We start from the raw sequence: 22,519 nt of genomic DNA on the forward strand, positions 1-22,519 counted from the left end.
TTTAGGATTGTTCTGCAAAAAAGGCTGGTGGTATTATTTTGTTTTGTTTTGTTTTTAAAGATTTTATTTTTAAGTAATCTCTACACCCAATGTGGGGCTTGAATTCAAAACTCCTGAGATCAGGAGTCTTAACATTCTACCGACTAAACCACCTGGGTGCCTGTTGGTGGTATTTTGATGGGGATTACATTGAATGTATAGATTGCTTTGGGTAGTACAGACATTTTAAAAGTATTTGTTCTTCTAATCCATGAGCATGGAATGTTTTTCCATTTCTTTGTGTCCTCTTCAGTTTCTTTCATTCATAAGTGTTCTATAGTTTTCAGAGTACAGATCTTTTACTTCTTTGCTTAGGCTTATTCCTAAGTATCTTATTGTTTTTGGTGCAATTGTAAATGGGATTGATTCACTGATTTCTTTTTCTGCTTCTTTATTATTGGTGTATAGAAATGCAATAGATTTCTGTCACTGATTTTATTCCCTGTGACTTTGCTGAATTCATGTATTAGTTCTAGCAACTTTTCATTGGAGTCTTTTGGCTTTTCTACATAGAATATCATGTCATCTACAAATGGTGGAAGTTTGACTCCTTCTTTGATGATTTTAATGACTCTTATTTCTTTTTGTGATCTGAGTACTGAGGCTGAGACTTCTAATACTATGTTAAATATTAATGGTGAGAGTGGACATCCCTGTCTTGCTCCTGACCATAGAGGAAAAGCTCTCCATTTTTCCCCATTGAGGATGATGTTAGCTGTGGGTCCTTACTATGTGGCCTCTGTGATGTTCAGGATTCCTGAGTTCAACATTCACTTGAAGATGAAAAATGATCAGAAGGAGAACTACAGGAATGCTGTCCCCAAGAGCAGTGTCTCCAGGAAGGTGTGGACCTTCTGCACACCACAGCTTCTGTCCTGTGGACCTTCTGCACACCACAGCTTCTGTCCTGTCCCAGCAAATTCGTGACTTGAGGCCATTTGTGTTTTATGCTCTTGAGTTCAGTGTCACACTCCCCTCCCTTTCACCAGAAACCAACTCTTATTTATTTATTTAGATCTTATTTGTTAATTTGACAGAGAGAGAGAGAGAGAAAGCACAAGCAAGGGGAGCAGCAGAGGGAGAGGGAGAAGCAGACTCCTGGCTGAATAGGAAGCCTGACGTGGCACTCGATCCCAGGACCCTGGGATCATGGCCTGAGCCGAGGGTAGACACTCAACCTACTGAGCTACCCAGGCGCCCCAGAATCCAAATCTTAAAGAATCAAAAAGCATGCTCTTTCTCACTATCTCTCTCAAATAAATAAACAAAATCTTAAAAAAATAAATAAAGAAGAAGAAGAAGAAGAAGCCAGATACAGAAGGTTACTCTGTTACAACTCTTCTGACATTGAATTTTTTCCATGACAACAAACCCCTTCTCCAACTCTCAACTCTAAACCAGGTGTCCTGCACTCCTATTCAGGGTTAACCCTAAGTCCCTAGAATTAGCGTCCGATTCCACAGCTGTAAAGATCCGGTCCCACGGGCCTGTCCTTACTTCAGATTCCAGCCACGAGTCCTGGGGCGCTACCTGTACCTCTGACTAACTAGCTAGAAGCTGGGGGTTCCCATCACGCTTTTCTCAGGTTTGTAACTTGCCAGGAATTTCACAGAACTCAGAGAAATACTTTGCTTACATTTATTGATTTATTTCTAAAGGATATGACTCAAGAACAGCCAAATGGAAGAGGTACGTGGGGAGGCATGGCGGGAGCTTGCGTGCCCTGAGCACACCACCCTCCCAACACCAGCCCATCAATATATTCACCAACCAGGAAGCTCTCTAAGCCTTGAAGTTTAGAAGGGTTCATTACCAAGATGCAATTGATTAAATCATTGGCTGTTAGTAATTGAACTCAACTTCCAGCACCCTCACACCCCAAGAGGTCACGGGGAGGGGCTGGAAGTTTCAACCCTCTAATCATGCATTGGTCTTTGTGGAGACCAGCCTTATTCTTGATGCTGTCTAGGAGGTTCTAGCCACCAGTCATCTGATTAGCATGCAGAAGACGCTCATCGCTCTGGAAATCCAAGGGTTTTAGGAACTGGGTATCAGGAACTAGGGACAAAGACCAAATATATATTTCCTATTATGGCAGCTACATGCCTTGTGATTTCACTTATTCCATTCTGGAAAAGGCAAAACTATAGGGGACGGAAATCAGATCAGTGGTTGCCAGGGGCTGTAGGGAAAGGAAAGGAATTGGCTGCAGGAGGGGCAGGAGGGAATTCTTTTGGCTGTTCGAAATGCTCTGTATTGGGGTGGTAGTTACTGATCTAAATACCATGCATCTTTAGTCTTTAGTCTTTATAAAAGAGATTAACCTGGGACACCTGGGTGGCTCAGTTCATTAAGCAGTTGCCTTCAGCTCAGATCGTGATCCCAGAGTCCTGGGATCTAGTCCCACATCCGGCTCCTGGCTCAGCAGGGAGCCTGCTTCTCCCTCCCACTCTGCCTGCTGCTCTCCCTGCTTGTACTCTCCCTCTCTGTTAAATGAATAAAGAAAACCTTAAAAAAATTCTTAAAAAAAAATCAATAAAAGAGACATCCTATTTGTAAAGTATACTTTAATAAACATGACTTTAGATAGAAGCGATTTCCATCTGTTATCTTTTGTAAATCCTCTGACCCCAAAGGATGTGACATATGCATTATGACTGCTGGAAAGGCATGAAATAAAAATGCCATCAGTGGACTTTGGTATTGATGTAGTCTTTGAATATAGGTGAGGTTTGGTGGGATGAGGTCCGGAGCCGATGACCAAGAAAGAAATCTTGAGACTCTCCCTTGCAAACTGGTGGTTTATTAAAGCACAGGGACAGGACCCTGCCCTGGGGTTGTGTAGGGTGGTTGATTATATACTTGGGAGCTGGGGGAGGTAAGGGAAAGGGAGGTTTTCAAAAGAACTTTCCTATGCTAGGGAGGACTTACAAGATACTGGAGGCCCTGACATAGTCGATTTCAGGTTGTTTTTCCCTCTAGTCAGCCATTAACATTGAGACAGTTGGGAGCTTCCTGGAGGAATGTCCCATGTGTAGCACCCACCAGTGGGGGTCAGGGAGGTTGCACGGTGTCACCTGTGCTTTGTCCTCAGCTAGCTTTGTGCTCCATCATCTGGAGGACAGCCACACAAATAACCCCCGGCCATGTTGAGCAGCCCTAATAGAACATGATTCAGTAGTATTTTTCAAGTATTTTGGTCCAAAGTTCCTCTCATTATCCATGATTCAAATGGGATGTCTCTCCTCTTTGGGGCCTCATGGACTTCTCTATTCTGCGGATTCTTTTGCTTGAATAACTTCTTTTGGCTTCTCCTCTTTGCTTTCCTTTTTCTGCTGCTCCTCTGCTTTCTGCTCTTTCGCCATAAGTCGGTAATTGATGCCCATGCCAATGAAGAGATAGACGCCTGCTACAATAAGGATCACACCACATGCCCAGTAGGTGTATTTGTAGTCTCCGTAGATGTCATTGAGTTGACCTGAAGATACCCAAAACAAAGTTATGTGGAACTTTCTCTGAAAGTGTAAATGAAGCAGAGACCTAGAGGGGGATGGGAGTTATCCAAGAGGAGAGCATGGGAGAAGGCTGGGGCCAGGGAACAGCAAGTGCAAAGGCAGGTGGGAGGAAGCTGCGAGGTGAGGGGGAAGGAGGAAGGGCGGGGTTGCTGGAACAGAGAGAACAAAAGGTGAGTGACAGGAAATGAGGCTGCAGAGATTGGTGGCCAGGCTGGGGGACGCCTTGCAGGCCACGGGAGGGAATCTGATCTCCACCCTGAGAACAATGGGAAGCAACTGGAGAGATCTAATCAGCTGGGCTATCAGGTTTGTATTTGCACAGATAAATTTTGTCTGCAGAGTAGAAAACAGATTGAAGGTGGGATAGAGTGGATCTGGGTAGACCAGCCAGGAGGCTATGGGAAGCAGCAGCCCAGATGGGAGACAGGAGCTGTGAATAGGGTGGTGTGACGGAAAAATGGGCTGATTAGAAAGAGACATAGGAATTTACTTATAGAACTTGGACTCTCATTGGATATAGGGAGGAATGAGGGTGGGGAGTTCAGAAAAGTCAGTAGTGGATCTTCTTTTATGAATCCTTCCTTATTGAGAATGCATAATCTCAAAAGCATGAGTCATATCCAGAGGAAGTCTAAATGATTCTTGCATTTTGCATTAATAGTAATTTTTAATTGTAAACACTTTGGTGTTCTTAGAGAATCGTCCAACAAGTTCCATGGTCATTTAGAGTTGTGCGATCTTGGGCAAGTTATTTCACGTTTAGAAGCCTCTGTTTCTTCAATAATAAAGTAGGGACTGGAGTGTATGAAATGATTAAGACAGTCCCGGGTACACTGTGAACCCTCACCTGGTCAACATTGTTATTTTTTAAAATATTACGACTAAGATAAATTCCACAATTAAAATGAAATTACCAAGGTATTATAAGGTGAAGTATATGTTACATATTTTTCTATAATAAGCATGTTAGTTTTATGAGAACAGGTTATTTTAACAAATGTTTAAATTTGCAATTGTTTTTGACTCCCCTTTCAGGTGGATGGTTGAGTGTAATTCACTTCCGTAAGAATCGGAGCAGTTCTGCTGTGCCAAGCACTGTGCCAGCACTGAGGCTAGAGGAAACAGAAGTACCTTCTGCTACCAGGCAGCTTACTAATCTTGGCTTTCTAGCACCCTTCCATCTCCTTTGCCTGCTTCATGTTAATAGAACCAAAGAGGGAATAGGGCATACTATACCTAAAAGTGGTGGCCCCAGGAGGACAGGACAGCATTCCACAATGGTCACCAATCCCACGGCACTGGAGAACCTCTGGGGTCCGACGAGGTCCATCAGGGTTTCAAACAACACCGAACTAAACCACCCAAATGCAAATCCGAGGAAGCCCACATAGACACAAAACCCAATGTAGCTGGAGGATAAAGGCGCTAGCAAATGACATACTCCATTTGCAACAATAGAAGCTGCAAAAAAATACTGAACTCGAGGTCTTATCCACTTGGTGTTGGCTACAAGTCCCATAGAAGGTCTAGCTACCATGTCAACAAAAGCCAGAATGGAAAGAAGGAAGGCAGACTTCTCACTAGAGTAATGTTGACTCTTGGCATAACTATTAAGAAAAACTAAAGGAGTAGCCATCCCAAAAGCCATGATCACATTCCCAGAAAGGTACAGTAGAAAGCCTCTGTGGGTAAAAAGGGATAAGTCCATAACTTTGTTCACTGTTTGAAAAACGGATTGTTTCTCCTCTTTGGGGTTTCCACCATTAAAGTCTGTATTTGCATCACCTGCGCCCTTTTCTACATCAGATTTTCCAGGTTCCTGATGGGGTTCTTTGGACCTGTCTTTCCCCACACTTGTCGCTGGGGGCCCTATTGGTCGCATCAGGGCTCCAGCCACACAGCAGTTTAGGAGGAGGCCCCCGAGAATTAGGAAGCTCCCTCTCCAGCCAAAGATACCAAAGAAAGCCTGATTGAGGGGGGCCAGGGTGGAGAGGAACACAGGGCTGCCAGCCATGGCCAGTCCATTTGCCAACGGTCGCCTCTTGTAGAAATACTTGCCAATCATGGTCAGAGCGGGATTCAAGTTGAAGGCAAGCCCAAGACCTGGGAGGATGGGGGAAGAATTACATACCATAGTAAATGTCAGAAACATATTTGTTATTAATCAACTAGACAAACTGGCAAGAGGTCAAAATCATCATTATAACTGGTCGATCATTAAGTGGGCTGTTATCTAATACAGACATAAAGTTTCTTTATGCAGTAATTACTAGATTTAAACTATAACATTAAAATAATTCCTTTTGCTTTAGCAATAGTAAGAATAATAAGTGTAGGCTCCTTTGTTTAATTTCATAATTTTAGGTTTCCTGAAGATTATGGAGTTGAAAACATAAAGGAGAGAAGATAAATCTTGTAAACTCAGAGAGCAAGACAGAGAGGAGGGGCAGAGGCAGGAAAAGAAGAAAGGGGGTCGGGAGAGAGAAAATATTTCAGGACAGTAAACATAACGTTGTGAAGATGCTCACACTACCTTAGTAAATCCATTAATTTAGTATAATTTCTATGAAACTGTCAATGCATTCAATTTTTCAGATGAGGTACAATGCCTGCAAAACCACCCAGAGATGTGACACCTCGGTTGCTCCGTCAGTTAAGCTTCCAACTCTTCATTTTGGCTCAAGTCAGGATCTCAGGGTCATTAGATCGAGGCCCATGTCCAGCTCTGCACTCAGTGGGGCATCTGCTTGGGATTCTCTCCCTCTTCCTTTGCCCCTCCCCCTGCTCTCTCACACTCTCTTTAAAATAAATAGGTAAATCTTAAAAAAAAATACCACTTATGGAACAAATACATTAGAAATAATAAAAAAGTATTAATAATTGGTGAGACCAACAGTAACAACTACAGCTGTTTTCTATAGCTATAGCTACAGTGATGAGAACACTGTACCTTTATCAAAAATGGGAAAACTGATCAATAAAATTGGGAAAAAGTCCAGAAATAGGACCAAAAGATACGTTTAACTTAATAGGGAAAGAGTAGATTTTGCGATCAATGGAGCTGAGACAAGTATCCCATAACCTCCTAAGTGGTCTCCCATTCTTGCTCCCTTTGTAGGCAGAAGGGAGTGTTTGCAGCTAGAATGCAACCGATTCAGTCTCTCTAAAGACCGCCATCCATAGCATTTTACTCTGGGTTAGGAAGCACCATGATCTGGCCTTTACGTACCTTCCTACCCACATCTCAGCATATTCTCATACATGCTCAGCACAGTTGTTCCTCTAGATTTTCACAAACTTGGCTCCTACTTATCATTCAGATCTCAACTCAAGGCCACCAACCCTGAGAGGACTTCCCTTTAGGGACCATTCAATCCTTCTCCATCAAAATTCTGTTTCAAGTTTTTGCAAAGTACTTATCACAAGCTGATATTTTTCTTACTTACTCATTTACTTGTTGGACTGTTTATTGTCTGCTTCCCTCCACTACAGAGCAGGAATCTTATCTATCATGTTGACTCAATCCCCATGGAGCTTGGAACAGTCCCTGACATATGGTAGGGACAAGTATTTATTGAGTGAGTTAGTAACCATAGGCTGAATAACCAAGAGGGAACAAAGAAAGTTTTGTTCCTTCCTTATGTTATTCAAATACTCTAGATGAATTACAATATTTAAATGTTTAAAATTTTAATTAAGTAGTAAAAGTACAGATCCCAAAAGAAAATACCTATTACTAACATCATCTCAGATCTTGCAGGTGAACTGTACATTATTAAAACCTTTCTAAAAGACTGTTTGGCCAATCATACTAAAAACTTTTTCCCCTAGTAATTCCATTTCTAAAATTTGTCCTAAGGAAATTATCATGTTTGCAAGGATATACAGAGAAGCACTATCATACAAATAGGGTTTATTAATAGTGAAAAATACAAACAACCTAAAAATCTTTCAATTACAGGATGGTGAAATAAACTATGGCACACCTATCCAATGGAAAAATAGTAGCTGTTATACTATGTTCATTGAGACAGGAGACTATATACAGAATGTATTAGTAAGTAAAACAAAAACAAAAACAAAAAAACTGGTTACAAACATTACACTAAAAAAGCATATGTATATGCATAAAAATGTATGAGCATCAATATATTAATGGTTTTCTCTGAATTGTAGGGCAATAGATGATCTATATTCTCTATCCTCAACTGTTTCATTTCCCAGTGTTATTAAAGGGGGAGAAGAGATTTTCTCATGTGTGTCCTTAATCCCTTGAAAATGTATATGGCTTCTCTACCAAAAGATTCTTGCTTTGTATCTGACATCCTCTCTTACTCTAATTTGAAACATTTTTTTCTTTTTAAAGATTTGGTTTTTATTTTTATTTATTTTTAATTTATTTTTATTTTTTATAAACATATAATGTATTTTTATCCCCAGGGGTACAGGTCTGTGAATCGCCAGGTTTACACACTTCACAGCACTCACCATAGCACATACCCTCCCCAGTGTCCATAACCCCACCCCCCTTTCCCGACACCCCTCCCCCCAGCAACCCTCAGTTTGTTTTGTAGGATTAGGAGTCACTTATGGTTTGTCTCCCTCCTGATCCCATCCGGTTTCATTTATTCTTCTCCTACCCCCTTAACCCCCCATGTTGCATCTCCACTTCCTCATATCAGGGAGATCATATGGTAGTTGTCTTTCTCCAATTGACTTATTTCACTAAGCATGATACCCTCTAGTTTCATCCACATCATCGCAAATGGCAAGATTTCATTTCTTTTGATGGCTGCATAGTATTCCATTGTGTATATATACCACATCTTGATCCATTCATCTGTTGATGGACATCTAGGTTCTTTCCATAGTTTGGCTATTGTGAACATTGCTGCTATAAAAATTCGGGTGCACGTGCCTCTTCGGATCACTACATTTGTATCTTTAGGGTAAATACCCAGTAATGCAATTGCTGGGTCATAGGGTAGTTCTATTTTCAACTTTCTGAGGAACCTCCATGCTGTTTTCCAGAGCAGATGCACCAGCTCCCACCAACAGTGTAGGAGTGTTCCCCTTTCTCCGCATCCTCACCAGCATCTGTCATTTCCTGACTTGTCAATTTTAGCCATTCTGACTGGTGTGAGGTGATATCTCATTGTGGTTTTGATTTGTAATTCCCTGATGCTGAGTGATGTGGAGCACTTTTTCATGTGTCATTGGCCATCTGAATGTCTTCTTTGCAGAAATGTCTGTTCATGTCTTCTGCCCATTTTTTGATTGGATTATTTGTTCTTTGGGTGTTGAGTTTGCTAAGTTCTTTACAGATTTTGGACACTAGCCCTTTATCTGATATGTTGTTTGCAAATAACTTCTCCCATTCTGTCAGCTGTCTTTTGGTTTTGTTAACTGTTTCCTTTGCTGTGCAAAAGCTTTTGATCTTGATGAAATCCCAATAGTTCATTTTTGCCCTTGCTTCCCTTGCCTTTGGCGGTGTTCCTAGGAAGATGTTGCTGCGGCTGAGGTCGAAAGGGTTGCTGCCTGTGTTCTCCTCAAGGATTTTGATGGATTCCTTTCTCACATTGAGGTCCTTCATCCATTTTGAGTCTATTTTTGTGTGAGGTATAAGGAAATGGTCCAGTTTCATTTTTCTGCATGTGGCTGTCCAATTTTCCCAACACCATTTACTGAAGAGGCTCTCTTTTTTCCATCAGACATTCTTTCCTGCTTTGTCAAAGATTAGTTGACCATAGAGTTGAGGGTCTATTTCTGGGCTCTCTATTCCATTCCATTGATCTATGTGTCTGTTTTTGTGCCAGTACCATACTATCTTGATGATGACAGCTTTGTAATAGAGCTTGAAGTCCGGAATTGTGATGCCACCAACTTTGGCTTTCTTTTTCAATATTCCTTTGGCTATCTGAGGTCTTTTCTGGTTCCATATAAATTTTAGGATTATTTGTTCCATTTCTTTGAAAAAAATGGGTGGGGTTTTGGTAGGGATTGCATTAAATGTGTAGATTGCTTTAGGTAGCATAGACATTTTCACAATATTTGTTCTTCCAATCCAGGAGCATGGAACATTTTTCCATTTCTTTGTGTCTTCCTCAATTTCTTTCATGAGTACTTTCTAGTTTTCTGAGTATAGATTCTTAGCCTCTTTGGTTAGGTTTATTCCTAGGTATCTTATGGTTTTGGGTGCAATTGTAAATGGGATTGGCTCCTCAATGTCTCTTTCTTCTGTCTTGTTGTTGGTGTAGAGAATTGCAACTGATTTCTGTGCATTGATTTTATATCCTGACACTTTACTAAATTCCTGTACAAGTTCTACCAGTTTTGGAGTGGATTCTTTTGGGTTTTAGACATATAGTATCATATCATCTGCAAAGAGTGATAGTTTGACTTCTTCTTTGCTGATTTGGATGCCTTTAATTTCTTTTTGTTGTCTGATTGCTGAGGCTAGGACTTCTAGTACTATGTTGAATAGCAGTGGTGATAATGGACATCCCTGCCGTGTTCCTGACCTTAGTGGAAAAGCTTTCAGTTTTTCTCCATTGAGAATGATATTTGCGGTGGGTTTTTCATAGATGGCTTTGATGATATTGAGGTATGTTCCCTCTATCCCTACACTTTGAAGAGTTTTGATCAGGAAGGGGTGCTGTACTTTGTCAAATGCTTTTTCAGCACATTGAGAGTATCATAAGGTTCTTGTTCTTTCTTTTATTAATGTGTTGTATCACATTGATTGACTTGCAGATGTTGAACCAACCTTGCAACCTTGGAATAAATCCCACTTGGTCATGGTGAATGATCCTTTTAACGTACTGTTGAATCCTATTGGCTAGTATTTTGGTGAGAATTTTGGCATCTGTGTTCATCAAGGATATTGGTCTGTAATTCTCTTTTTTGATGGAATCCTTGTCTGGTTTTGGGATCAAGGTGATGCTGGCCTTATAAAATGAGTTTGGAAGTTTTCCTTCCATTTCTATTTTTTGGAACAGTTTTAAAAGAATAGGAATTAGTTCTTCTTTAAATGTTTCATAGAATTCCCCTGGGAAGCCATCTGGCCCTGGGCTTTTGTTTGTTTGGAGATTTTTGATGACTGTTTCAATCTCCTTACTGGTTATGGGTCTGGTCAGGTTTTCTATTTCTTCCTGGTTCAGTTCTGGTAGTTTATATGTCTCTAGGAATGCATCCATTTCTCCCAGATTGTCAAATTTGTTGGTGTAGAGGTGCTCATAGTATGTTCTTATAATTGTTTGTATTTCTTTGGTGTTGGTTGTGATTTCTCCTCTTTCATTTATGATTTTATTTATTTGGGTCCTTTCTTTTCTTTTTGATAAGTCTGGCTAGGGGTTTATCAATCTTATAAATTCTCTCAAAGAACCAGCTCCTAGTTTTGTTCATTTGTTCTATTGTTCATTCAGTTTCTATTTCATTGATTTCTGCTCTGATCTTTATGATTTCTCTTCTCCTGCTGGGTTTAGGGTTTCTTTCTTATTCTTTCTCCAACTCCTTTAGGTGTAGGGTTAGGTTGTGTATTTGAGAACTTTCTTGTTTCTAGAGAAAGGCTTGTACCGCTATATATTTTCCTCTCAGGACTGCCTTTGCTGTGTCCCACAAATTTTGAACCGTTGTGTTTTTATTATCATGTTTCCATGAATTTTTTCAATTCTTCTTTAATTTCCTGGTTGACCCATTCATTCTTTAGAAGGATGCTGTTTAGGGCACCTGGGTGGCTCAGTGGGTTAAGCCGCTGCCTTCGGCTCAGGTCATGATCTCAGGGTCCTGGGATCGAGTCCCACATCGGGCTCTCTGCTCAGCAGGGAGCCTGCTTCCTTCTCTCACTCTCTATCTGCCTGCCTCTCTGCCTACTTGTGATCTCTGTCTGTCAAATAAATAAATAAAATCTTTAAAAAAAAAAAAAAAAAAAAAAGAAGGATGCTGTTTAGTCTCCATGTATTTGGGTTCTTTCCAAATTTCCTCTTGTGATTGAGTTCTAGCTTCTGAGCATTGTGGTCTGAAAATATGCAGGGAATGATCCCAATCTTTTGATACTGGTTGAGACCTGATTTATGACCCATGATGTGATCTATTCTGGAGAATGTTCCATGTGCACTAGAGAAGAATGTGTATTCTGTTGCTTTGGGATGGAATGTTCTGAATATCCTGTGATGTCCATCTGGTCCAGTGTGTCATTTAAGGTCTTTATTTCCTTGTTGTTATTTTGTTTGGATGACCTATCCATTTCAGTAAGGGGAGTGTCAAAGTCCCCTACTATTATTGTATTATTGTTGATGCGTTTCTTTGATTTTGTTATTAATTGGTTTATATAGTTGGCTGCTCCCACGTTAGGGGCATAGATATTTAAAATTGTTAGATCTTCTTGTTGGACAGACCCTGAAGTAGTCTCAGCCTGCTACTTCTCCACCATCTTGACTCCTCCTCTAGTTTTTATTTTTTTAACGGAGAGAGACACAGTGAGAGAGTGAACATAAGCAGGGGGAGTGGTAGAGGGAGAACAGGCTTCCCAACTGGGGGCTCCATCCCAGGACCCTGGAATCATGACCTGAGCTGAAGGCAGACACCTATTGACTGAGGTACCCAGGCACCCCACAATTTCTTTTTGGATAGAAGGATAATGAGTGGGAATAGCTGATGACTACCATTTCAACGACTTGCCACACACACTTCACTTATGGTCACTATGTTTTGTTTTGTTTTGTTTTTTTAATTTTACTTTATTTTATTTTAGCTCTTTTCAGTGTTCCAGATTGGTCACTATATTTCTTAAGATAAAATGCATAAATAAATAGGGGCACCTGGGTGCCTCAGTCCTTAAGCATCTGCCTTTGGCTCAGGTCATGATCCCAGGGTCCTGGGATCGAACCCCACATCAAGCCCTCAGCAGGCTCCCCGCACAGGGTGAGCCTACTTCTCGCTCTCCCTCTGCCTGCTCCCCTTCTGTGCTCTCTCTTGCTGTGTCAAATAAATAATAAAATAATAAATAAAATAAAATAAAAAATAAAATCTTTTTTTATAATAAAATAAATACATAAAATTTTAAAAAGGAACAAAGAAAAAAATTTTCTCTTTCAATGAAAAATAACCAGCCCATAAGGAAGGAAAAAATGAAACCAGATGGGATTGGGAGGGAGACAAACATAAGAGACTCTTAATCTCACAAAACCAACTGAGGGTTGTTGGGGGCTGTGGCGGGGAGGGATAGGGTGGATGGGTTATGGACACTGGGGAGGGTATGTGCTATGGTGAGTGCTGTGAAGTGTGTGAGCCTGATGACTCAGACCTGTACCTCTGAAACAATATATTTTATGTTAATAAAAATAATTTAATAAAAGATAACCACCCCAACGTGCCAGAACTTTCTTTAAAGACATGTTTCTCTGAGGGCACCTAGGTGGCTCAGTTGGTTAAACCTCTGCCTTTGGCTCAGGTCATGATCTGGGGGTCCTGAGATTGAACACTCTGTTGGGTCTCTTTGCTCAGCAGGGAGTCTGCTTCTCCCTCAGCTCCCTTCTCCTATTCTCTCTCTCTCTCTCAAATAAATAAATAAAACCTTTTTAAAAAAATAAAGACATGTTTCTCTGATACTATGAAATTAACATACATATAGCTCTTTAAAAATAGTGACCCAATAATTTTTCTGGCAAAGAATTTTCATTTTTCAAAAGAATTAGCAGGCGAATGCTACAAAGAGTCCACATAAAAATTAATGCTTGAAAATACATCAGTAGCAACTCACCTCCAATGAATCCAACATACAAGTAAAGTTCCTGTACAGTGCTGGAGAACGAAGCCGCAATCAAGCCACAACCCGACAAGCAGCCACCAACAATCATGACTGGGCGACTGCCATACCTGTTCACCAGGATACTGCTGATCGGACCTAGGAGAGAACCAGAAATTTAGGAGCAGAGAGGAGAAGTCCACCCCTCACATCCACACCTGCACAAGGCATTACTGACAAGAAAGGATGCCAAGGCGTAAACATCCCACCCTTAAAACAAACGTAAAACAGAAGACAGCGGTTAGAAATATTGCTTGCTATTTTATTTCAGAGCCACAGGTTTGTGTAATGGGAAAAATATAGCATCGATTGTACAAAGTACAACATATGTCTTCTGTGTACCTAGAACCTACTGGATGGATTTTAACTGAAGGATGAAAGACCTGAACCGATTTCCTTCAAGGCAGATGAGGCTGCAGATACCCTGATTGCAAGTGTTGACAGGATTCTTCATGTAGATGTGTCCTGAATCCATGTAGCCTACATATTTAGGATATTATCAACATATATGTAGCAAGTTTGCTCTGTTTTTCATTTTTTGGGTGGTCACCTGAAGCAAATGCACGTGAACATGAAGCAATGTATGAGCAAATCCGATCAAACTTCGGATTTTAGCGTACATTTTCAAATTAGCTGAAATGGGCTTTGTTTCTCATAGAAAATGACAAAACCAAAACAGAACCACAAAACAAGAATGCCTACCATCACCACTTTTCTTCAGCATTATACGGGAGGTCCGAGGCAGTGCGGTAAGACAGGGGGCAAGAAGGGTGTGAGGGAAGGAAGAAACCAAACTATCAGTATTTGCTAAGGATAAGTTTGTCTATCTTAAATTTTTGAAAAAAAAAAATCTACCAATAAACTATTAGAAGTAATAGAGGTTAGCAGGGATATATAATTAAAGCACAAGTATCAACTGACTTTCCATATACCAGCAACCAACACAAAACCATTTTTAAAGAAAGTTCTCCTTTATAATGATATTTGTTTTGCAATATAACTGACTTAAACAGCGCCTTTATCATTAAGGGGAATGAAAAATATGACTCCAGCTACATAGTTTCAAAAACTAACGTGTTAAATATCCTACACGTAAAGCCATCAAGAACAAAAACCATTCACTATGGAGCTTTTGTTGGTCTATTGAAAATTAAAAGAACAGGTCTTTTGGGTACTTACCGCCAGCATACATGACAGCAAACATAATAGAAGAGATCCATGACACTTCGCTGGTGCTGGCATTAAATATTTCTTCAATTTCTTTGTAAAAGACAGAAATAGATTTGCCAAATGCACAAGAGAAGCCGATGGATACAAATGCTCCAACAATCACTGCCCACCCCCAGCCTCCATCTGGGGGGCTGGGTCTAACTGGACCTTCATTTGATGGTGACATTGGAAGTAACGAGGAATTCCGAAATGCAGTTCAAATCCAAATAGCTAAAGGATATGAAATTAAAATAGTACATAATAAGTAGGTCAATATAAAGCACTTCCATAAAATCCCTTGCACTTACGTTATAAATAACTGGAATTATTTTCAATGTTACCTGCACTCTGTGAACACAGTAAAAAAAAAAATCCAAGAGTCATTTCTTTGCATAAGCTTAAAGTTGCATAGGCTTAAAATTGAAAACTCACCACTACTTGAATCATACACCAAAATCCTTTTTTTTTTCACCAAAATCCTTTTCAATCCTTTGCAATAAATATACTGCTTCTTCAAACTTATAATAATATATTAATAACTATTAATATCAATAATTATTATTATATACTAATAATATATAATTATTATATTATATTATACTATACCTGTTCTAATAATAGATGTCAGTAATTTAAGTAATTCACTTATCTGTGTGCAAAATTCACAATGCACACACTAAAAAAGCTTCACATCTAGGTACTTCCTTTATAATTTCTCTCCTTTCCCAAAATATATTCTGCCATACTCATCTGATTTTTCTGTTCTCTAGAATTCATAGGCTTAAAAATTTCAGGAAGGCCCTACTAATATCCCATAACTCACTAGATATATAGCAATTTTCAAAAGAAAAGTTCTTTCTGGGGCGCCTGGGTGGGCTCAGTGGGTTAAGTCTCTGCCTTTGGCTTGGGTCATGATCTCAGGGTCCTGGGATCGAGGCCCGCATCAGGCTCTCTGCTCAGCAGGGAGCCTGCTTCCCCCTCTCTCTGCCTGCCTCTCTGCCTACTTGTGATCGCTCTGTTTCTGTCAAATAAATAAATAAAATCTTCAAAAAAAAAAGTTCTTTCAGCTTTGGGGCTATTATAAATAATGCTACTATGAAATTTTGTGTGCAGGCTTTTGTGTGGACAACTTTTTGATTCTTTTGGGTGAACACTTAGTAGAAATGCTAGGTCAGTTGGTAATTCTGCCTAACATTTTGAGAAACTGCCAAACTTTTGCAAAGTGGCTGCACCACTTTACAGTTCCACCAGCAATGTAAGAAGGTTCCAATTTTTCAACATCATCACCAACATCTGTGATGTCTCCTTATGACTTTTAACCATCCTAATGTGTGTGAAGTAGTAACTCATCATAATTTTGACTTTTTATAGGTCTTTGGAGAAACATCTTCTTTCTTTGTCTTTGGAGATGAGTTTCTCCAAATGTCTTTGGAGAAATGGCTATTCAAATTCTTTACCTATTTTTTCTATTAGATTTTTTTTAACCATTCGGTGGTAAGAGTTCTGTATATACAGGCATACCTCAGAGATATTGCAGGTTCAGTTCCAGACCACTGAAATAAAGCAAATATTGCAATAAAGCAAGTTAAATAAATTCTGGTTTCAAGAATTTTCAAAAAATTTGGTTTCAAAAATTTGGTTTCAAAAATTGTGCATATACAAGTTGTGTTTACACTATAGTGTCTATTAAGTGTGCAATTCCATTATGCTAAAAAGACAATGTATATATCTTAACTCAAAAATACTTCATTGTCAAAAAAAAAAAAAAACTTAATTGTTGGGACACCTGGGTGACTCAGTCGGTTAAACACCTGTCTTGGGCTCAGGTCATGATGCCAGGGCCCTGGGATCAAGTCTCACGAAAGGCTCTCAGCTTAGCGGGGAGCCTGGTTTTCTCCCTCTCCCTCTACTCTCCCTGCCTGTGCTCACTTGCTCTTTCTCTCTCTCTGACAAATAGATACAAAATCTTAAAAAAACAAAACAAAAACAAAACTTCAGGGACGCCTGTGTGGCTCAGTGGGTTAAAGCCTCTGCCTTCAGCTCAGGTCATGATCCCAGGGTCCTGGGATCCAGCCCCACATCAGGCTCTCTGCTCAGCAGGGAACCTGCTTCCCCCTCTCTCTCTGCCTGCCTCTCTGCCTACTTGTGATCTCTCTCTGTCGAATAAATAAAATCTTTTTTTAAAAAAACCTTCATTGTTAGAAAATTGCTAACCATCATCTGGGTTTTCGGTTAGCACAATCATTTTGCTGGTGGAGGGTCTCGCCTGGAGTCTGATGGCTGCTGACGAGCAGGGGGGTGGTTGCTGAAGGCTGCGGTGGCTGCAGAAACATCTTCGTGGAAGGCGAGAGTGAAGTTTGCCACATTGGTTGACTCTTCCTTTCATGAACAATTTGCAGCATGTGATGCTGTTTGATAGCATTTGACCTGCAATGGGAATTCTTTCAAAACTAGAGGAACGCTCCCAAACCCTGCTGGGCTGGGTCAGGGAAGTTCATGTCTTATTCTAAATCCTCCGTTGTCATTTCAACAGTCTTCACATGGGAACTTGCTATTCCCACCACATCTGCTACTTCCTCCACTGAAGTCTTGAACCCCTCAAAGTCATCCATGAGGGCTGGATTTAACTTTCTCCAAACTCCTTTTAATGTTGATACTGTGACCTCTTCTCATGAATCACAGATGTTCTTAGTGGCATCTAGAGTAGTGAATCCTGGGGTGCCTGGGCAGCTCAATCGGTTAAGTGTCTGCCTTCGGCTCAGGTCATGATCCCAGGGTCCTGGGACTCTGTGTTGGACTCTGCGCTCAGCTAGGAGTCTGCTTGAGATCCTCTCCCTCTCCCTCTTTGTCTGCCCTTCCCCCCACTCATGCATGTGCTCCCCCCACTAAAAAATAAAAAAAAATAGAATGGTGAATCCTTTGCAGAGTTTTTAAATTTACTTTGCCTAGATCCATCAGAGGAATCACTATTTATGGCAGCAATCACTTTATGAAATGTATGTTTTAAATGATGACCGTCGAAAGTCTAAATGACTCCTTGATCTATGCGCTGGAGAATGGATGCTTGTTAGCAGGCATGAAAATGATATTAATCTCATAGTACATTTCCATCAGAACTCTATGGTGACAAGGTGTATTGTGAATGAGAGTAATATTTTAAAAGGAATCTCTCTCTCTCTCTCTTTTTTTTAATGAGCAATAGGTCTCAACAGTGGACTTAAAATACTCAGTAAACCATGGTGTAAGCAGATGTGCTGCCGTCCAGGCTTTGTTGTTCCATTTACAGAGCACAGGCGGAAGAGATTTAGCAGAGTTCTTCAGGGCCCCAGGGTTTTCAGAAGGGCAAATGAGCACTGGCTTCCTCAAAGTCACCAGCTGCATTAGTCCCTATCCAGAGAGTCAGCCTTTCCCTTGAGGCTTGGAAGCCAGGCACTGACTTCTTCCCTCTAGTGATGAAAGACCTAGATAGTATCTTCCAGGAGGATGCTGTTTTGCCTGCACTGACAATCTGGTTTTTGCACCTTCATTCATGATCTGAGCTGGATCTTCTGGAGAACTTGCTGCAGCTTCTACATCAGCACCTGCTGCTTCGCCTTGCGCTTTTCTGTTATGGAGACGGCTTCTTTCCTTCAACCTCATGAACCAAACTCTGCGAGCTTCCAGCTTTCCTTCTGCAGCTTCCTCACCTCTCTCAGCCTTCACGGAATTGACAAGAGTAGGGCCTTGCTCTGGGTCAGGCTTTGGCTTAAGAGAATGTTGTGGCTGGTTTGGTCTCCTATCCAGATCATTGAAACTTTCTCCATATCAGAAATAAGGCTGTTTCGCTTTCTTATCATTTGTCCATTCACTGGAGTAGCACATTTGATTTCCTTCAAGAACTTTCCCTTCGTTCACAACTCAGCTGTCTGGAATAAGAGGCCTAACTTTTGGCCAATTATGACTTTCAACAGAACTTCCTCACTAAACTTCAGCATGTCTATCTTTTGATTTGAAGTGAGAGATGTTCGAATCTTCCTTTTGCTTGGACACTTAGAGACCCTTGTTGGGTTATTATATGGCCTAATTGTAATATTGCTGTGTCTCAGGGAATAAGGAGCCTTGAGGAGGGAGAGAGTGGAGGGAACCGCCGGTTGGTGGAGCAGTCATAAAAGACACATATCAATTAAGTTCACTGTTTTCTGTGGGTTTGGTTTGTGCCACCCCAAAACAATTACTATAGTAACAACAATGATTACTGATCATAGATCATCAGAACAAATATAATAATATTATAGTTGAAAATATTGTGCGAATTATCAAAATGTGACACAGAAACATGAAGTGAGCTAATGCTGTTGGAAACAATGGCACTGATAGACTTGCTTGACTCAAGGTTGCCATAAGCCTTCAATTTGTGGGGCGCCTGGGTGGCTCAGTGGGTTAAAGCCTCTGCCTTCGGCTCAGGTCATGATCCCAGGGTCCTGGGATCGAGCCTCGCATTGGGCTCTCTGCTCAGCAAGGAGCCTACTTCCGCCTCTCTCTCTGCCTGCTTCTCTGCCTACTTGTGATCTCTGTCTGTCAAATAAATAAATAAAATCTTTTAAAAAAAAAACCCAAAACTTCAATTTGTAAAAATACACAATACATGCAAAGATCAATAAAGCAAAGCATAATAAAACAAAGTACGCCTGTACTCAAGATACAAGTTGCCTATCAGATAAATGAATTGTAAATATTTTCCCATTCATTGCATTGTCTTTTCACTCTTTTTTGTGGTGCCTTTTAAAACACAAACATTTTGGTGAAGTCCTATGTATTTTCTCTTTTGTTGCTTGTGCTTTTGGTGTCATATCTAAGAGACCATTGCCTAATCCAAGGTCACAGAGATTTACTATTAAATCTCTAAGTTTTCTTCTAAGAGGTTATAATTGTAGCTCTTACATTTCGGTCTGATCCATTTTGAGTTAATATTTGTAGGGTAGGGATAGGAGCTTTATTGAGATAGGGGTCTGAATTCATTCTCTAACATAAGGATAGCCAGTTATTTCAGCACAATTTGTTGAAAAGACTACTATTTCCCCATTGGATGGTCTGGGCTCCCTTGCTGAAAATCAGTGGACCATTGATGTATAGGTTTATTTCTGGACTCTCCTTTCTATGCTAGTAATCTATACATCTTGCCTTCTGGCAGTACCACAAAGTCTTAATTACTGTAGCTTTATACTGAGTTTTGAACTGAAGAATCATGAGTCCTCCACTTTTCTTCTTTTCCAAGGTAGTTTTGATGATTATGAGTCCTTACATATCTATATAAATTTTAGGATCTGTTGTCAACTTCTGCAAAAAAAAGAAGCTGAGATTTTGAGGACTATGTTGAATCTGTAGACAGACATGGGGAATAATGCCATCTTAACAATATTAAGTCTTCTGATCCAGAACACAGGAAACTTTTTAGGTTATTTAGGACTTCTTTTAGCTATATTTTGTAGGTTTCATTGTATATGTCTTGAACCTCCTTGTTTAAATTTATTCCTGAATATTTTATTATTTTTGATGATATTATAAAGTGAATTATTTTCTTAGTTTTACCTTTGGCTTTTTAATAGGTAGTGTATTGTAATATAGTTGGTTTTTGTATATTAATCTTGCATCTTACAAACTTGTTTAACTCATTTATTACTTCTAATACTCATGTTTATAAGATCATACCATCTGTGAGTTGCCTGGATGGCTTATTTGGTTAAGTGTCTGCCTTAGGCTCAAGTCATGATCCTAGGGTTGTGGGATCCAGCCCTGAGTTGGGCTCTCTGCTCAGTGTGGAGTCTGCTTCTCCCTCTGCCTCTCCCGACTGCCACCCCCCAACCCCCCCAGCTTGTGTACTCTTTTGCTCACTCTAACAAATAAAATTTTTTTTTAAAAGATCATGCCATCTGTGATAGTTTTACATCTTCCTTTACAATCTGAATGATTTTTTTTTTTCATTTCCTAGTTGGCCTGGATAAAACCTCCAGTTGGCATTAAATAGAAGTAGCAAGAATGGACATCCTTGTCCTATTTCTGACCTTAGAGGGAAAGATTTTGGTAGTTCACCATTAAGTATGATGTTAGTTATAGTTTTTGTTGATGCCCTTTATTGAGTTTGGGGAGTTTCGTTCTATTTCTAATTGTTGAGGTTTTTTTTTAAGATATTTATTTATTTGAGAGAGAGAGAGTGAGAGAGAGCATGAGAGTGGAGAAGGTCAGAGGGAGAAGCAGACTCCCCATGGAGCTGGGAGCCTGATGCAGGACTTAATCCCAGGACTCCAGGATCATGACCTGAGCTGAAGGCAGTCACTTCACCAACTGAGCCACCCAGGCACCCTTGTTGAGTGTTTTTATCATGAAAGGGTATTGGATTATATCAGATGAATTGTTATAAGTCTATTAAGATGATCATGTGGTTTTTGGTCTTTATTCCATTCATGTGGTTTGATACATTGACTAATTTTCGTATGTGGAACAACATATGAATTTCTCAAGTTCCTAAGATACAATCTCAGCATGTCATGGTACATAACCCATTGTATGTGTTGCTGTATTCAGTTTATTCATATTTTGTTGAGAATTTTTATATCTTTATTAATAAAGGATAGTCGTTTGTAGTTTTCTTGTGACATCTTTGGTTTTGGTATCGGCATAATGCTTCAAAGAACTTCAAAGAACAAGTTAGAAAGTGTTCCCTCCTCTACTACTTTCTGAAAGTGTTTGCAAAGGATTAGTGTTAATTCCTCTTTAATTGTTTCATAAAATTTATTAGTGAGGCCATCTGGGCTTTGAGTTTTCTTTGTTGTTGTTGTTGTTTTTTTTCTATGACTACTTCAATCTTTTCAATTATAAAAGATACATTCAGGGGTGCCTGGGTGGCTCAGTGGGTTAAAGCCTCTGTCTTCAGCTCAGGTCATGATCCCAGGGTCCTGGGATCGAGCCCCGCATCGGGCTCTCTGCTCAGCAGGGAGCCTGCTTCCTCCTCTCTCTCTCTGCCTGCTTCTCTGCCTACTTGTGATCTCTGTCTGTCAAATAAATAAATAAAATCTTAAAAAAAAAAAAAGATACATTCAAATTTACTTGAGTCATTTCATAGTTTTGCTTTCTAGAAATTTATTTTGTTTAGGTTTTCTAATTTGTTAGCATGTTCATAGTATTTCCTTCCAATACTTTTTTATTTCTGTAAGGTCAGTAAAGATATACAGAGTTTAGTCAACTGGGAACAGTTCCCACAAGACTGCTCTCACTTTTAACACCAATGGTAAATTTAGTGTGGGAAAAGTGGAAGTGTTTCTAAAAACACTCTCAGGCTTGATAATTTAGAGGAAGGACTCAACATAACTCACTAAAAACTATTATATTCATGACTTATTACAAGGAAAGGACACAGGATAAAGTTAACCATAGAAGAAATAGAGAGGGCAGAGTCTGGGAAAGATGCAAATGCAGAGCTTCTGATCATCTCCTCCCATGGTCATGGATAGCATTAACTCTTCCTAGACACAATGTGTGACAATGGAGTATTAACAACCAAAGAAGCTCACCCAAATCTTTAGTGTCCAGACTTTTCAATGGGCCTTGGCCATATATTACTCACATGGCTGAACATTAGTCTCAGCTCTTCCCATAGAGTAGGCTAATTCCTTTAGCCTTTAGCTCCTTTGAAGTTTGAAAATGATCCAATACAGCCAAAGGCCCTGGGCAAACAATGAAACCTCTAGTAGGCAGGAATTTCCGGAGGCCTAAAGATGGAATAACAGTTGCCAATGGCAAAGACCAGATCTCTCTACAGGTGAGGTTAATTCTTCATTACACATAAGGTACCCTCTTTCATTTCTGGTTTTAATAATTTGAGTCTTCTTTTTCTTTTTTTCCTATGTAGTTTAGCTAAAAGTGTCAATTTTTTTGAGCTTTTCAAAGAGCCATCTTTTGGTTTCATTGATTTTCT

The 22,519-nt window shown here is 40.0% G+C and overlaps 1 protein-coding gene across 1 annotated transcript; it reads right to left on the reverse strand.

The window, feature by feature from the left end:
* Nucleotides 1-2,704: 2,704 nt before the first annotated feature.
* Nucleotides 2,705-14,551, reverse strand: LOC131810547 (monocarboxylate transporter 1-like). The gene is made up of 4 exons (XM_059138534.1): nucleotides 14,539-14,551; nucleotides 13,315-13,458; nucleotides 4,791-5,657; nucleotides 2,705-3,517 (listed from the first exon to the last, which is right to left on the reverse strand). Exons 1-4 carry the CDS (start codon nucleotides 14,549-14,551, stop codon nucleotides 3,309-3,311), a joined length of 1,233 nt encoding a protein of 410 aa, XP_058994517.1. The 3' UTR covers nucleotides 2,705-3,308.
* Nucleotides 14,552-22,519: the final 7,968 nt, after the last annotated feature.

Source organism: Mustela lutreola, chromosome 10 (assembly GCF_030435805.1).
Source record: "Mustela lutreola isolate mMusLut2 chromosome 10, mMusLut2.pri, whole genome shotgun sequence".
Classification (NCBI taxonomy): domain Eukaryota; kingdom Metazoa; phylum Chordata; class Mammalia; order Carnivora; family Mustelidae; genus Mustela; species Mustela lutreola.